This window comes from Pseudozyma flocculosa (genome assembly GCF_000417875.1).
Source record: "Pseudozyma flocculosa PF-1 unplaced genomic scaffold scaffold00016, whole genome shotgun sequence".
NCBI classification, from domain to species: Eukaryota; Fungi; Basidiomycota; class Ustilaginomycetes; order Ustilaginales; family Ustilaginaceae; genus Pseudozyma; species Pseudozyma flocculosa.
In genome coordinates, this window is record NW_006920884.1 from 487992 (window position 1) to 504263 (window position 16272).

A 16272-nucleotide genomic window follows, 5' to 3' on the forward strand; every position below is an offset into this window, starting at 1 on the left:
GTACGAGTCGATGGCGTACCTGCCGACGCCCGGGTAGATTCCGATAGGGGTCTCGGGGCACTCGCGGGCGCGCGCCTTGAACCGGTTGCGCGGGTCGTGGGGCACCTCGACCATCTTTTTCGACATGTCAATCAGGCGGCGGGCGCGGATGTTGTGCAGGCCCAGCGGCTGGAGGAGAGCGGTGAGCTCGTCGAGCGGTGCGTCGGCCAGCGCGCCCTCGTCGGGCCAGCGCGCCACGAGGTGCCAGAAGACGGGGATGGCGGCGCGGCCGCGCGTCTGGTTGAGCAGGCACGTTGCCACCAGCAGCCAGAAGACGTTGGGCGAGACGAGCTCCTGGATCAGCCCGTAGAAGTTGGCCGAGCGCTCCATGCCGTGGACCGTGCGGGGCTTGGATTGGGGCTGGCCGGTCTCTTCGGCGGCCGTGTCGTCGCCGGCTGCTGTTGTTGCTGCCGCCGTGTCCGACGAAACAGCCTTGCGCCGCCGTTTGCGAGGTGGACGTTTCGTGACTGGAGCAAGGGCATCCTGGTCGTCGCCGCGTTCCGCTCGGTCTGCAAAGTACGGAGAGCGCTGCCCTGGCCGACGCTGCTGCCTTGTCCCAACGCGCCGGGCCGGGGCTGTGCGGCTAGGAGCAGGAGGAGGTGCAGAGTGCGAGGCAGGGCGGTGACCTTGGCGTTTCGGGGCAATGTGCGGCGACGCCACGACGGGTGCGGCGGCAGCACTGGCGCGCGATCGCGAGCGTGTGGTGACCATGTTTGGCGCTGTGGTCCTCCGGACGGCAGTGTTACATGGCGATGCCGAGACAAAGCCCAGCGGCGGGGCTGCTTGGCGGCGAGCTGGTAGACGACGGTTTGGCCTCAGGTCAGCTTGGAAGTGGTGGTAGTCAAGAGTGCCAGGTCACGCCTGGCCTCCCTCTGTGTGGAGGAACAGCCTGGCAGACTCTTGGTCACTTTCACCGGCCACAAAGAAGCAGGAAAAAGGCCGGGGAAATCCCTTGTGGCTCGGTTCGCAGAACCCGGATTTGGTTCAAACCACCCCGCCTTCCCCGGCTCCAAAAAGTTTTCGGCCTCGAGCAGAAGGCTCAGAAAGCGCAGGAGAAAAAGACATGACCAGCCTGGGGCTCGAACCCAGAATCTCCTGATTGCGAACGCAAGGAGCACAAGGCGTGTGTGCTATGATCGTAGTCAGACGCCTTACCAATTGGGCCAACCGGCCATTTTATGTGCAGGAGTCGAGTGTTTGTGTATATATTAACGTCCCAATAGAGCTAGATTCGGACACCCTGGAGGGTCCAGTGTGGCCAACATCGAGCCGGACGACTGCCGCCCGCATTCGCGACCCAGCTACCTGGAGCGAATTGAGCCTCCACCATGCTGGTCTGATCACCCCCGGACCTCGAAGTGGCCTCGCCTGTGTCGCCTGCGACCTGCTAGGGACCTCACTGGATGCTCAGAATTTCATGAACAAGGGCATCCGCTACTGTTGAAACAGGGGCGGGATGCCTTCGCTCTCGAGGGCCTTGGTGGTAGCCTCGCGCTGCTCCATCATGCGAGCAAACACCTGCAGCCTGGGGAAACGGTGCAGGGCTCCGGTCTCGACGAGTTCGGCCCACCTAGCGATGAGATAGACAAAGGGGTCCACGACGGAAAAGGCGCCGGCGACGACAAAGCCGGGTTGGGCGGGCAGGCGAGCTTCGATGTCGGCCAGCGCGTCGAAGATAGTCTGCCTGCCCTTTTGCTTGACGACGGGTCGGACGTCTTCCCGGTCGGTGAAGCGGTAGGGCCGGAAAAAGGCCGCAAACGCAGTGGCGTGGACGTGCGACGAGAGGAAGCCGAGCCACTCGTAAACCTTTGCCCTGCCCGCGATCAGCCCCGCCGATGAGGAGCCCTCTACCCATTCCGGGTGGTGGGAGAGGTAGGCGACGGTGACGAGGATGGCGGGCAGCTCGGTGATGATCTCTCCGTCGACCGAGAGGGCCGGGATCAGCTTGCGCGGGTTGACCGACGTGTAGCTCGCGGGGAGGCTGTTGGGCTCGTAGCCCCGCGGCACAGTGTGCGATACGAAGCGCAGATTGGACTCGTGCAGCAGGACGTGGCCCGCCACCGAGCACGATCCCGGGCTGTACCAGAACTCGATCGCGGCGGCGACGTTGGCGGACGTGGACGCCATGTTGGCGGTTTACAGGCAAGAGAGGAATAGCGATGCGAGGGCTTCCGCAACGGCGCGACTCGATGTAGAGGGGATGATGGAGGTGCAGAGAGAAGAGCTGGGCTCGTCGTCGACCGCAATGCTCGAGCCAAGGAGCACGAGGTTGGCGACCCCCGCTTCAGAGGTCGGGAAGTGACTGATCCGACGTGTGGTCCGGCATTGCCGAGGCGTGGTGCCAGGCCCTCGGTCTGCGGCGAACCAAAAGAACGTCCGCCGGCCGACTCATCCGCCCATAGTTGAACGGCCGAGGGCTCATCCCACGCGCCAACATCGCCAACGCAGCTAGACTTACCAGGGAGCATCGATGCCGGCGACATCATCCCTGACATTGCCGACTGCTCTGCGCGTCGTCGACGAAAGCGCACCTTCAGACCCATCGGCGGCACCTCGCACTCGTGTCCACGAGGCAGCGTCAGCAGTCGGACGTGGAAGGGAAGGCCAAGAAGCCTCCGGGCGACTCCCTCGCCGATTCTTTGTCGACGCACGGCGGCGGTGGGGTCTTCCCGTCCCGTGTTTCAAAGGAGCGCCACCGGAACGGGCGAGACCATCCCCGGCCGATCAGCAGCGCCGGTCAGCAGCACAAGATGTCGAACGTGATACCGCCTGTTTGGCCGGCCTTTGGCGGGTTGGCAGCTCGTTTGCACAGGCTTCATCTCCTGTGCATCGTCAATTTCCGTCTAAGCGACTGAGGAGGCGTCTAGTCTTCGGCAATGGTGCGCAGCTGGGAGGCACATGAGCAAGACGACAGGGGAAAGAACGCGAGCTGGCTGGTCAGTCTTGCCTGCGGAGGAAGGACGGCGAGGGCGCCTGCGGCAAACAGTCGTGACTTGCGCGACACTCACCTGCAGGCCGTGGATGTCTTTGATGACGTCCTTGAGTACGCTGTTGACGAGGCGATGTGCTTTGATGGTCGAGAGGCCCTTGAACTCCTTTGACGAGATGGCGATGGCGTAGAAGGAACCGCAGCCGCCTGGCCGTCGCGCGTGGGGGTTTTAACGGGGTAAGGACGTGACAAGAGAGCGACAGAGAGGGTCGGTAAGCTCAGCCCCTGTGTCCGGACGAGGCGAAGCGTCTTCTGTGCCGACAACGTACCGCTGACATCCTGAACCTTGAGCTGTGTCGGCTTGAAGCGCTTGGTGAGTAGCTCGAGGATGAGCTGCTCTCCCGTCGTTTGCTGCTCGACCTGCTTCTGGCCGTCCTGTTGCGTCGCCGTCGTGCTCGCGTTGGATCGGAGAGGGGTCGAGGAGAAGAAGCGAGGCGCCGACGTCGTCGCCATGGCCATGGCCGTGGGCGATGCCGAAGAGGAAACTAACGCCGTCGCCGATGCTGCGGCCGCCGACTGGGCGAGGGTATGGCGCGACACAGGCAGGCGTCGAGCTGCTAGGCGGAGCGGAGCTTGCATGGCGGTGAACGACATGACGGGAGGTAGCTTCGATGTTGGATGTGGGAGTAGCGCGAGTGTGGATGCCGGTTGGGAGTGCAGGTGAACGAGGCGAGCCGGTCGCTCCCAGGTACCAAGTGGAGCCACGGCCGGGGGTGGGGATATATTGGTCATCGCTGCAAAGTCGGCTTCGGCCTTCGGCCCTCGGAAGTCGGTCGGGGACCCGGTAGAAAGCAAAGCAGGCGCGCTGCACCCTTTCGCTCCCCTCGCCTTCCTCGCCCTGTGCTCTCCGCCGCAGTCCTTCCTTCTTTCCTCTTTCCTCCTTGCTCCTCTCGCCCTCTCCTCTCGCCCTCTCCTCTCGCCCTCCCCTTTCGCTCTGCTAAACCGCACCACCATGATACCCACGCCGGAGCTTGGCCACCTCACGTCTCAAGATTACCGCAGGGTCTATGAGCCCGCAGAGGATACCTTCATCCTGCTCGATGCCCTCGAAGCCGACCAGGAGCGCCTCCAGCAGCGGCAACCGCGCCTCTGCCTCGAGATCGGCAGCGGATCCGGCTGCGTGTCCGCCTTTCTCTCGAAAGTCGTCGGCGCGACGCAGGCAGGTGAGGGAACCGCAAAGGGCGAGGCCACGCCCTGCCCTTCCGCCGCTGACCGTCGCGCGCACTTGCCTCTTGCAGCCTACCTCTGCATCGACATCAATCCCGAAGCCAATCGATGCACCAGGCTGACGGGAGACGCAAACGGGGTGCGTGCATGCCGTTGAGGGTGGACTCGGCTCTCGCATGGTAGCGACGGCACCTGACCGGCAGCTCCTCAAACGTCCCTCTGCCGTTCCCATCAGATACACCTCGAAGCGGTGCGCACGAGCTTGGTGTCGTCGCTGTACCCTCGGCTGCGCAATTCGGTCGACGTGCTCCTCTTCAACCCGCCCTACGTACCCACCGTGGAAGAGGAGGAGGCCATGGCCCAGTCGCAGGCGGACCTGTCGGGCGCGTGGGCCGGAGGAGCGACGGGGACCAGGCTGGTTGACCAGCTGATCGACGGAGGCGTCGTCGAAGAGGTGCTGTCGCCCGGCGGCGCCTTTTATCTCGTCGCCATCCGACAGAATGACCCGCCGGCGCTGTGCAAGAGGCTGCAGGAAAGGGGGCTCGACGCCGAGGTGAGTGACTGGAATGACGAGGGACACGGTCGCCCGGTAAAGGCCAGCGCTGGGCTCACTCTGTTGCCTCTGGCCCCTCTCCTCGCCTCTGCTACCTGACGCAGGTCGTGCTGGCCAGGCGCGCCGGTGGCGAGCATCTGCACGTGGTGCGGGCGACAAAGGCTTTCGTGCACCAACGATGAGGGGCTGTCGTCACGCCTGTCGCGGACGAGGGCGGGCGCCCGCATCGGCGTGGCCTCCCTCTCCCTCATATCCGTCATCTGGGCGTGTAGATGCGGGCAGGCAGGTCAGCCGAGATGCGTATGGTCCTCATTTGCGAGGATCGATGCTGGTGGTGGTGGTGGTGGTGGCGGTGAAGGTCAGGGTCCGGCGAGGCCCGCGGCGTGGCGCCAAAAGGCGCGGCGAGCACGTCAGAGGGCGAAGACAAAGGGGCCGGCAGCCCACGCCAAAGTGGAGGCTAACCAGGGTTGCACCCGCCGGGCTGCTTTCCGATGTCGATCCCTTCCCCCCGCGCCTTCCATCTTGGCACCCATCCACGACCTACGCACCTCCCTACAACCGCCGCCGCTCCCTTGCCTGCCACCACTGGCTCCCATCTTTGTCCATCCGGCCCTCACTTGACTTCACCGCCATCGCCATCGCCATCACCATCGCCATCGCCATCACCATCGCCACCGCCACCACAGCCGCCACCACTGCCATCCTGCCTCGGCATCCGTCTGCGTCGACCATGCCTCTGACCGCACCCGACGAAACCTCGTTGCCCGACATGCCCGTCAGCCGCTCCCTCATCCCCTCGCTTCCACCCCTCCTCTACGGCACCGCGTGGAAGACGACATTGACCAGCCCCCTCGTCCACCTCGCTCTCTCGTCCGGCTTCCGCGGCGTCGACACTGCCGCGCAGCTCAAGCACTACCGCGAGGACCTCGTCGGCCACGCCATCGACACCCTCCAGGTCCAGGGCACCCTCACTCGCGAGGAACTCTGGATCCAGACGAAATTCACCCCGCCCTCGGGCCAGGACTGGAGCGGGCACGTCCCGTACACCAGGGACGACGATGTGGCCACCATGGTGCGCAAGAGCTTCGCCAGCAGCCTCCGAGCCCTCCATCCTTGGTGGAAGGGCGACGTATCCCTCGGGCTGGTCCCCCAGGGCGAGGGCGAGGGCGAAGGCAGTGCTCAGGGCAACGGCAGCGACAAGGACAAAGGCAAGGGCAAGGAGAGAGAACACCCCGAAGTCAGCGACGAGGCAGACGAGGCCAAAACCGATGCCAGAGCGACAGCCGCTGACGCCCAACAAGCGGTGACGGCAGCGCCCGCGATACCGACCACGTACCCCGCAGGGCATCCTTACATCGACTCGTACCTTCTTCATTCACCGCTGGGCACGCTCGGCGAGACGCTGGAAGCCTGGACGACGATGGAATCCTTTGTCGATGCCGGGCTGGTGCGCAGGATCGGCTTCAGCAGTGAGTCGCCTGGGCCATGCCACCTCCTCCCACCGGCTGCAGCCCGTCCGACCACTCACCTCGTCGCTCCATCCTCCTGCCTTTCTGGTACCTCTCCCTGCTGATGCGGCGATCAGACATCTATGATCCGACGATTCTCAATGCGCTTCTGACCTCGTCGCGCATCCCCGCCTCGATCCTCCAGAACCGGTGGCACCACACGACTGGCCACGACGTCTCGTTGCTGCCGCGCCTGTCGCCCATCCTGTCGCCCAACGACTTTCCCCTCTCGCCCACCGGCCAGCGCGCCGAGGGCATTGCCTACCAGACCTTCTGGACCCTGTCGGGCAACCCGCGCCTCCTCTCCTCGCCGGCCGTCGACGAGATCGCGACAAGGCGACGCCTCACGCCCCAGCAGGTCGTCTACGCCTTTGTCAGGGCCGGCCTCGGCTTGCCCGGCCTCTCTACCACTGTGCTCTGTGGGAGCACAAACGAGCTGCACATCAGGCAAGCCGTCGAGGCCGTGCAGGTCCACCTCGATGAGCAGGAAACCGATCAGCTGCGAAGGGAGGTCTACGGCGTCTAGCGGCCATGTGCCAACCGACCCACCCGGCCCAGGGAAGCGAGGAAGAGGACGGCGCCTAGACGCCTGGGCCAAGACGCCGGCGTTATGGGCCCTTGTGTTGCAGACGATCGCATCGAAGACGAAGCAGAGGCGGGCCATCTGTGCGAGCGCGACGCCTCGTCTCCGCTCCGGCCAGCGCGCTCCGTCTGGGTTGGTCAAGGAGGGGGTAATCCGTTTCGCCACCTTCTACACCGTCACTAGAGCACAATGTCCCTCGTCGCCTTTCGCCCGCGCTCCTCAGGCTCCCCTTCCTGTCCCTCTGCGGCGCCAGCCGACGCTGCGGCAGCCTCCTGATCACTTCCGTCCTCTTGTTTTGCATCCTGGGCTTGCGCCGATGCCGCCTCGGCGTCGTCGAGCGACAGCGCCTCGAGCCTCTGCCGCTGAACGGGTTCCGATGGGGCTGGCTGAGTCGGGTTGCTATCGCTGCCGACCGCTGTGGCCACGGAGGGGAGCGAATTCACGCCGTCTCCCGCTGACGTCGTCAGTTGCGCGGTTGCTGCGGATGCTGCGGATGTTTGCTCGGCCGGTGTCCTCGATAACGAAGGCGCCCCGCTCGAGCCGAGCACGACGAGTGGACCATCGGCGGTCGGTTGAGCCGCAGCGTTCCGAGCTGTTGTCGGATCCGGTGGCGCCAATGACGGCGCATCCTCGTCTGCAGCTTCGGCAACATCGCTTTCCGACTTGGCCTCGCCGTCTCCCTCGTCTTCGTCGTCATGCTCGGCGGCACCGGCTTTGGCGTTGCCGCCCTCGGACTTGTCCTTCTTGGCGCCCTCCTCGCTAACGTTGCTCTTTTTCTCGACGGCGGCCTGATCGAGTCTCATGTGTCGCATCCGCACGCTCTGCACCACATCGCCCTTGCCCCTCGGCAGCGCGGGCAGCTTGAGCCTCTTCCTGGCCACCATGACGGGCGCGCTGCTCTTTTGCACGAGGTAGTGACTCGTTGAGCCGAGCAGGATACCGCGCAGCGACCCGAGGCCACGCGAGCCGACAATGACCATAGTGGGTGCGTAGAAGTCGATGAGGTCGAGCAGCATGTGGCGCGAGTTTTTGGCGTGGATTGCCTGGCACGAGATGCGGACTTCGAGCCGCGTACGCTCGAGGAGGTGCGTCGCCTGCCGCGCCAGCACAGAGGCCATGCCCTGCCGGGTGCGCTGATGCTCCATGCGCGCAGCGTGCGGCTCGTGCGCCGGGTCGAGCGCGTCGAGCTTGGTGTCGGTCTCCATGACAGAGACGACGAGCGTCTCGTCGCCATCCCGCAGCACCGTGCCGATGGTCCATTCAATTGCGTACGAGGATTCCCTGCCGACGATGTCCAGAGCACGTGGTGGAAGACGAGGGCGGGAAGGAAGGCAGGAAAGACACGGTCAGTTCGTCCGCGAGGCTGCGCCGCTTCGGGTTGCCCGACGCTGGTGTGTCGGGAGCTGCGGCGCCGCACCAAATCTCGGCCCTGGTCGACTTACTCGCTCCCATCGCTGGCGACAATGTAGCGTTTCGGCCGCTTGCTCTCTTTTGCCGCCGTGTCGTAGTCGCCGTGGACGAGAGTGATGGTGCAGCGGTTGCGCTCAAACAGCGGGCGGCTGATGTCGAGCGCCATGATCTTGCTGCCGCGTCGCTGGATGTGCGGGCCGACCTGCTGCTCGGCAAGCACGACGTTGGGCGCGGTGATGTGCTCGTCGTCGTCGTGCTCGAGGTTCTCGTCGATGTAGGTGTCGTGATGGTGCGAGTGGCCGCCACCCGGTGTGCTCCCAGCGCCGCCCTGGACCCAGTCTTCGTGTAGGTCGAGGCAGCCGGCATTGAACAGCGTGTTGTCGAGCAGCTCCGGGTCGACGTCGTCTTCGTCGTCGTCATCGCCCTCGTCGTCATCGGTGTCGTCGTCTTCGTGTTCGCCGCGGTCGTCGTGTTCGTCGTCGTCGGTGTCGTGGTGCAGCCGCTGCGCCTCGTCGCGGGCATCGATGACGTGCGACGAGCCTACAGCGTCGGTCGAGGTCCTGCGCGACGACGGGCCGGCGCCGTCGTCGTCAAACTCGACGTTGAATGCGTTGTTGCGCGGCGTGATGCCCGAGCCTGTGCTGCTGGCCACCGACTCTGCGTCGCTCTCGGCGCCGTTGGAGTCGTCTGCGTCGTCGTCCTTCTTCTTCGACGAGGAGCGGCTGTACCTCAGCCGGAAGGGGCTCATGCTGCGCGCCTTCAGCCGGCTGCGTTTGGACCTCTTGCCTCGCGAATCATCGTCGCCGCCCTCCTTGTCGCTGCCGTTGTGGTGAGAAGAGGATGCGTTGGCAGTGGACGGGTGGGCGTCCTCCTTGAGCGCCTTGATGCCAAAGGGGTTGTTGTGATGGCGCGTGTGGCCGGACGCATCGGCGGACGAGTTGAATGCCATTGCAGGTGCGAGGGCGGCGGTGAGGATCGAGGCGGCCGCCGCCTGCTGCTTGTCCATCGATGGCATGCTAATGACGTCGCTGGCCGCTTTGCCGTGGAGGTGGTTGCGGGGCTGATCGCGGAGCTGGTACCGATGACGAGCGGTACGAAAAGGGGTCCCAGCGAGGCGATGCTGGCGATGCTGCTAGTCGGGATGTGCGCCCGGCGGGGGGGGGGGGGGGGGGGGTGAACTGAGGCAGCTGAGCTGCGGGTTCGCAGCAGTCGATTGGCTGCCCGGCTGGTAGCTGTGATGGGACCGAGCGGCGAAAACGATGTTGTATGCGCGGTGTACGGAAGGGGAGCGGATTTTCGGCAACGAAGCGGGGGCGCCAGATGCCGGCTGCTTTGAGTGTTGTGAAGAGCACAAGAGGGGGCCAGCGGAGCGGGGCTGGTCGATGGATTTGGTTGCGGTGGTCAAGACGCAGCAGAGAAGTGAGATGGCAAAGAGCAAATGAGTGGCAGAAGGCTGCGATCAGCTGCGCGAGGCGAGGCGGGTGGTGAGGGGTGAAAACGCCCGAAGGAGGCGAGAGGGAGAGGGGGAAGGAAGGTGACGGCGATGGGTTGGTCAAGTGGTGGTGGTGGTGGTGGTGGCAGGAGCGAGGTGGGGGAGCTTCCGCTGCCGGCGCGGGCAGCCTGCGCATCCCGTGCTAGCCCAGCCCGGTTCAGCCCAGGCCAGCCAGTTTCGACTGCCCGATGCCGCGACCCGCCGACCCCGCAACGCTGCACCCGAACCCCCTGGCCTAATAGTCCCGCCTTTCCGGCGAGCAAGCCCAACCTTGGCCAGAGGCAGGCCGCACTTGATTCACCTGCCCTGCCCCGCCCGGGTGCCAAGCCTCGACCACCGACGCCGCTCGACGACCGTGCCCCACCAGCCCACGCCTCGATCCATCGCTGCCGTCACGTCCGGCCAGGCCAGGCCAGGCCAGGCCAAGCACAAGCAAGGCGATGCCGGCCTTCTGAAGGAAGCCCCCCGATTTTCGCAACATCAAAAGCTTTCTTCGCACGGCTACACAGGTATACATACACACGTCCGGATGGGCGGACACGGGCCGCAAGGGGGTCCGAATGCGAGTCGGGGCGGGGCTGGTTCAGGGATTAATAGCGGTGATGCGCGGGAACAGCGGTCGGGCTGCCGCACATTGCCACGTCTTCCGGCGAAGCTGCATCGCAACGGGAGACGGCGGCGGCGGCGGCGGCACCACCTGCGAGCTTGACAGCGGCAGCAAAGCATCGCCCGCGCGCGTGACCTGCGCGCAGCGCAGCCGGGAAAGAGGGGGGTCGGGGCGCTACGTCTTGCGGAAGCATCGCGTCGTGTTGCGCTTGATCCAGTAGATGACGCACCCGATGAATCGGAAGAGCGAGAGCCCGAACGTGGCCCAGAGAATGGTGCGGAAGTAGAGCGACTGCTTGTCGCTCTGCTGTTTGTCAATCTGCTTGTCCGACAGGCCGCTGTTGTAGCCGTTGACGTTTTCAATGGCCACTGTCAGTGCGCCGTTGGTCAGCAGCCAAAAGGCCACCAGCCGGGTGCGGAACGTCTTGTTGCTGTCGTCCATCGTCGGCTTTTCGACCACCGTCTCGGGCTGGAAGGGTGCTACGGCGCGCGACACAACCTCCTTGAAGCTGTTGTCGATGTCGTCCTGGTGGCGCTCAATCTCCTCGACAGTGCCCGGCTCGGTGGCCTTGTCCTTTTTCGTGTCGACGCTTGGCAGCGCGTCCGCCTTGTCCGAACCCTTGGTGCCCCAGCTGACGTCGTGCAGGTTGCAGAAGGCGTAAACGTTGAGGATGTTGATGAACGAGGGCGCGATGAGCATGTACTGCGGGAAGCTCGTCAGCATGTGCCACGGGTCGGCGTACATGATCGACGCGATCAGGTAGATGCCAAACGTGGCCGCGAGCGCCGCGATCAGCACCGAAGTCGTCTCGTTGAAGATGATGTCGAGCACCCGGCCCGACGTCAGGTTGACTTCGGCCAGCGCCTTGATCGTCAGCCAGAGCGACACCACCGTCACGTAGAGGCCCAGCAGGCCAAAGACGAAAAACGACACCAGATATGTCGCCTTTTCGCCCTTGGGCCGGTTGCCAAGCGCCAGGACAAACTGGAGGACCAGGAAGGCGACGTAGATCCACTTCGTCGCCAGGTTGACCCAGTGGAAGATCTCGAGCGGCGTCTCGCCGGCATTCTTGAGGATGACGTCGGGCAGAAAGTCGATGATGATCGAGAACGTCAGCCAGAGGTTGGCCAGTGCGAACCAAGAAAAGAGGAGCGTGAAGGCGTTGTAGAGCGCCTGGAGGTGAAAGAAGAAGAGCCGCACGATGCCGTGGTTGCTCTTGTAGATGCGGAAAAAGTGGACGAGCGAGTAGATTGAGGCGGCAAACGAGCCGTTGAGCCACCGGCGCCGCTGCGAGATGAGCTCGGCCGCTCCCTCGGGCACGTCGGTCTCGCCCTTGCTCGGCTTGACGTAGGTCAGCGTCCACCTGTCCCCCGCCTTGGCGACCAGCTCGAAGCACCTGCACGGTGCGACAGCGACACAACGAACAATAGGTGAGCAAAGTCCATCCCGACCCCCGCCGTCCAAAAGCGTGTGCCTGGCTTTTCCACGAGAGGGAACTTACAGGATTCGGTCCTCGGCCAAAAACATATTCTTCGTGAAGATGTCCATGCCGTGAAGGCCCTTTTTGCCAAGTCGATCCGCCATCGTATGGTCTCCGTGGAAATACTGCTGCAGGGGCCTGCCCTGGATGGAGCGGTAGCGGTACGCGCTGAACGCTCCGGGCAGGACGCTGACGTAGCCGAACGTCGACTCGAGTGGCTTGTCTGTTCGGCCAAGTGGGTTCGGGGACGGGGGAAAGGGACGGGTTCCGTCAGTCCGGCTGTAGCGCTACAATTTGAGGTCGCAGGCGGCAAGGATGGTCGGGCTCACCGAGGATGTTGGACATCTTGTACTCGAAATTCTGGGCGGCCACGAGCGGGTTGACGAGCTTGCGGCCGTTCTTGATCATGGCGTGGATCTCGCCGCACGCGCCTCCGAGGTTGGCGTTGTTGTAGAAGGCCTCCCAGAGGTAGTAGAGCGACTTGTGGCCCGGTTTGGTGCCGGCGTCGATCAGCACGCAGATTTCTGGCTGGAGGTGCTTGCCGAGCGCGTTGAAGAGCCAGCGGTGGCTGTTGATCTTCTTGCTGTTCTTCTGCTTGAGGCAGAAAATCATCTGGACGGGCACCAGGTTCGAGACGTCGTCGCCATGCGGTTGGATCAGCGCCGGCGTCGGATCGACCGAGAGCTGAGTCGTGTACTCGAACAGGTGCGCCACCGTCTCCTTGCCGTCGACCTTTTTCTTCATGACGCCGTCCTGGTAGACGCCGACGGTGGCGAGCAGGTCGAGCACCTCCTTGTCGCATGGATCGATGCCGTCAAAAATGAGGCTGACGACGATCCGCTGCCAGCCTGGCCGGCCCTCTTCGGCGCTGCGGCGCCAGAACTTGGACGCCTTGCTCTTGCAGATGTCGCGGATGTTGAGCATCACGCCGTGGAGCGTCCTGGCAAGTAGGATACGGTCCTCATTGTAGTAGCTGCAGGCGGCGGCGATGGCATCGGACCGGTCGGAGAGAAAGGCATGGGGCCGCCGCAGGTCAGCATCGGCGCGGTGCAACCGCCGTGCGGGCCGCACGGGGACGTCGCTCGAGGCCGACTCACGTGATGGCGATGAGCAGCTCCGTGTCGCGTCCATACATGCTCGAGGTGCGGAGGCTCCATCCGTTCTCGGTGGTAAACTCATCCGGATCGCAGGTGGCCGCCGTGTAACGCATATGGGTGAACTCGGTGGTGCGGGATCCCTGCGCCCACTTTGGCTCGACCGAGTTCTTGACGGCCGTGGGCACGGGGTGGTCAATGATCCAGTGGCCGCGCGTCAGCTTGACCTTCTTGGTCAGCCCTCGCTTGGGCGCCTGTTGTCTCTTGGCCCATGCCACCTGGCTCGCGCTATCCTCTGGACCCAACTCCGAGTCGAGCGGCGTGCCGTGCCGGTAGGGTGCGTGCGGCATCGGGAACGAGCTGGGAGGCGGCATGCTGGCGGATCGCCGCAGTGGAGGGTTCAGCGTGCCGGGGTGAGGTCGGGGCGCGGTGTCAGCCGAGAGGGGTTGCAGGACATCGTCACTGTTGCCGCAAAAGCTCCTCGCCTCCGCCTCTGTACTCACTCGTAGCTATTCGAGCCCGCCGGGTAGGTCGACTTTTCGTCTGCGTCGGTGAGCGGGATCTTCATCTCGTCGTCATAAGAATATTGAGCGTGCGTCTCAGAGGTGGGAGCATTGACGCTCATGAAGCTGGGGTTCTCGCCCCCGTAGAAGGGGTTCTCGGTCTCTGCGCCGAGACGGCCGCCGGCGCCACCGCCAAAGTGCTGATTGCTCCGGCTGCCGTAGCCGGCTGCGTCGCCGTACGGGCCCTGGTACCGCAGAGGGTCATCCTGCATAGGCGCGGCATCCGGGTCCAAAAGCGCCGTGTAACGCGGATTGCCAGGTCCAGAAGGAACGACGAAGCGCGGGGTCGACCGGTGTGCCATGTCATCCGATGAGGTTTCCGTTTGAGAGCGACAGGGATTCCAGTCCGGTCGCAAGGAGGCCGAGAGATGATGCGGTGTAATGCAGCGCAAAGGCAAAATGGCGGGCGCGAACGTAGGCAGAACAAGGTAGGTACAGATGTAGCGACGGGGGAGAGCAGATTGCAGGGTCAGCGAGTTGCCTGGGCGAGCGTTCCGATCGACTTATATGACCTTCGGCGACGAACGTGTCGGCGAGGCGAGGCGGCGAGTGGTCCTGTCACGCGAGAGCCCATCAGAAGGGGCGCTACTCACGTTGGAATGTCCTTGGCCGCTGCCCTGCCTGCCCCGGCCATAGTGGTCGTAGCTCATTCTGTGCCGTTCAGCCGCGAGGGCGGTCTATGCTGGATCGATGCGGCGGGGCGGGGGGTGATCCGGGCGAGGGCGGGGTCCAATGCCTGATCGACGTCAACCGGGGAAGAATGGGGCGACGTCTCAGCAGCGGGATCCTTGGGGGTGGCGGTCTATCGATGGCGTGGCCTAGTTCGGGTCGAGTCCTGCTCAGCGCGGTGCGAGCGTCGAAGCAGCAGAGTGGCTCCCGGATGACGAGGGAACGGGGATGTAGGGGAGGCGTCCGTGGTGCGCGAAGCCAGGGCGAAGAGTAGGAGGGCGGTGGTGATGATGGTGATGGTGGTCGTGATGGTGGTCGTGGTGGCAATGGCAACCAGAGGCAGAGCCCCACGGACGAGCTGTTCGCATGGCGAATGGCGAACGGCGAGCTAGGTCGAAACATGTCGGACGGGGCACGCAGGCACGTACGCCCCGTTATGCCAAAAGGCATCGGCTTGGCAGGCTCAGATGAGAAGCCGCAGACAGGCAGGCAAACAAAACCTAGCCTAGCCTAGCTCTTGGACCAGGCCGGCTGGACGGCGGCAGCGGCGGTCGGTGTTGGTCTGCGTGCGTGCATCTGTTCTGACGGCCTGCTGCCGCTAGCCGCCGCCGCCGCTGCTGCTGGGCTGTGTGTGTGTCTGCAATGGGCGGTGCTTGCTTGCTTGGCTCTGGTGGTCCTCTTCTCTCGCCTCCTCCTGAGCCCCTGCGGCTTCAAGGGGGTTCACGATTTCGTGCCTGGCGACGAGCCATCGCTTCGGTCAGTCTCTCTGCCTCTTCCCCTTGCTTGCCTGGTGCCGGGTGGGCCCCATGTCCGATCTTGCTTTCCCCTGCCGACCTGGCTTGGCCAGCCTCCCTTCACCCTCGCTACCGCCAGAGAGTCAGCCGCCCGCCGCTCTGCCCGCCGGACCCGACGACCTGAGAGGTTGCAATAGTGTAGAGTGATGGAGGCGTCACTTGTCGTCGCGGCGTCTCCTTTGGCAGCGCTTTAGCAACCCTCTCTCCCCTTCGTGGCCCGGTTTCGAGGGGGACAAGCAAGGCACGTACGGCTGCGCCAACGGAAGAGGCCCGCCCCGCCCCCCAGCCTCGGCAACTATCCGACCGAGCGACGTGCGCACAGCTGCCCGCCTGCATCCTGCCGCCTGCCGCCTGCTCGCCGTGCCAACCAACCAAAATCCCGGCAACCGTGCTGCATGCCAGACCAAGGCCTGCAGGCCCCCCAGAAAAAAGGGCGAGTGGTGGCAGCAGCAATACACACCGACCACCACCACCGGCTGGCCGCCTCTCGATCTGGCTGTGCCCAAGCCTGCATGCGAGACGGTCGTCGTCGATGTGCACAGCCCATGCCACGCCCATGCACCGCCGCACCTCTACGCCGCCTTGTCCAGCAGGCTAGGCTAGAGGTGGGCCTCCCAGACGGCGACGGCGGCCAGCGAGCGATAAATCTAGGCTCGCTGAGCATTGCATCCACGACCGAAGCGCCCGTCGGCCTCGCTCTCGATCGCTCCACCTGCTCGCCGCCCGCCCCTCTGCGACGTTGCCTGCCCGTCCCTCCGCGCTCCTCGCAGGCGGTCGTCGCGCAGCATTGCAACAGGGGGTCAGCGCATCAGACGCACGGCGGCGGCGCTCGCCAACGACGGGATGCAGATATCCTGGCAACCTTCGTCGGTACCTTCGCCTCAGCGTGTGCCTAGATCTGGAGCGCGAGCTCAAGGGAAAACTGCAAGCAGGATCGAGGTACCGCCGGAAGGTCGGGACGCCCCTCGATGGCGGCCTCGGCGAACAACGTCCGAGGCAGATAGCGCAGCGACATCGTGACCCGACCGACGGGATAGATCAGGGTGTGAGTCTGGGCGGGCCGGGAGCAAGCAAAACAAGGACGACGGGTGACAAGGCAGCGAGGGGCGCGCGCGGCGCAGGGTATGTAGCTAGGCCCAGGCTGGCAACTCGCGCACGCCCAAGCAGCCGCGCGACGAACACCGCCTACTCCATCGCTCGCATGATTCAGTGTCTACCATACCGTCTGCAACATAATTGCTTTCTACTGTGTGGCCTTGGGCAGCTGGCAAAGGTCTGGGTGCCAAACGTGGATCAGAGACATAGTCAATACGAAGAGAATAGA

At 64.5% G+C, this 16272-nt stretch overlaps 7 protein-coding genes across 7 annotated transcripts in view; 2 read left to right on the forward strand and 5 right to left on the reverse strand.

Moving 5' to 3' along the window:
• The window catches only part of PFL1_04837 (uncharacterized protein), a gene marked incomplete at both ends in the record, with an annotated part of 1737 nt that extends 987 nt beyond the window's left edge, over positions 1–750 (reverse strand). Inside the window, 2 exons of the mRNA XM_007882365.1 lie at positions 28–614; positions 666–750. Of these exons, the coding sequence (XP_007880556.1) occupies positions 28–614; positions 666–750 (672 nt within the window). The remainder of the gene's footprint in view (positions 1–27; positions 615–665) is intronic.
• A 723-nt stretch (positions 751–1473) lies between these two features.
• On the reverse strand, positions 1474–2166 carry PFL1_04838 (uncharacterized protein; the record flags this gene model as incomplete). The annotated part of the gene is made up of 1 exon (XM_007882366.1): positions 1474–2166. The coding sequence occupies one exon, from the start codon at positions 2164–2166 to the stop codon at positions 1474–1476; it is 693 nt and encodes a 230-aa protein (XP_007880557.1).
• Positions 2167–2902: 736 nt separating this feature from the next.
• On the reverse strand, positions 2903–3622 carry PFL1_04839 (uncharacterized protein; the record flags this gene model as incomplete). The annotated part of the gene is made up of 3 exons (XM_007882367.1): positions 2903–2926; positions 3048–3175; positions 3298–3622. 3 exons carry the CDS (start codon positions 3620–3622, stop codon positions 2903–2905), a joined length of 477 nt encoding a protein of 158 aa, XP_007880558.1.
• A 358-nt stretch (positions 3623–3980) lies between these two features.
• On the forward strand, positions 3981–4930 carry PFL1_04840 (uncharacterized protein; the record flags this gene model as incomplete). Its single annotated transcript, XM_007882368.1, has 4 exons — positions 3981–4191; positions 4267–4334; positions 4431–4748; positions 4853–4930. 4 exons carry the CDS (start codon positions 3981–3983, stop codon positions 4928–4930), a joined length of 675 nt encoding a protein of 224 aa, XP_007880559.1.
• Positions 4931–5478: 548 nt separating this feature from the next.
• On the forward strand, positions 5479–6782 carry PFL1_04841 (uncharacterized protein; the record flags this gene model as incomplete). Its single annotated transcript, XM_007882369.1, has 2 exons — positions 5479–6217; positions 6334–6782. 2 exons carry the CDS (start codon positions 5479–5481, stop codon positions 6780–6782), a joined length of 1188 nt encoding a protein of 395 aa, XP_007880560.1.
• Positions 6783–7018: 236 nt separating this feature from the next.
• Positions 7019–9198, reverse strand: PFL1_04842 (uncharacterized protein; the record flags this gene model as incomplete). The annotated part of the gene is made up of 2 exons (XM_007882370.1): positions 7019–8120; positions 8282–9198. 2 exons carry the CDS (start codon positions 9196–9198, stop codon positions 7019–7021), a joined length of 2019 nt encoding a protein of 672 aa, XP_007880561.1.
• A 1324-nt stretch (positions 9199–10522) lies between these two features.
• On the reverse strand, positions 10523–14135 carry PFL1_04843 (uncharacterized protein; the record flags this gene model as incomplete). Its single annotated transcript, XM_007882371.1, has 6 exons — positions 10523–11744; positions 11850–12051; positions 12158–12801; positions 12926–13297; positions 13426–13691; positions 14079–14135. 6 exons carry the CDS (start codon positions 14133–14135, stop codon positions 10523–10525), a joined length of 2763 nt encoding a protein of 920 aa, XP_007880562.1.
• Positions 14136–16272: the final 2137 nt, after the last annotated feature.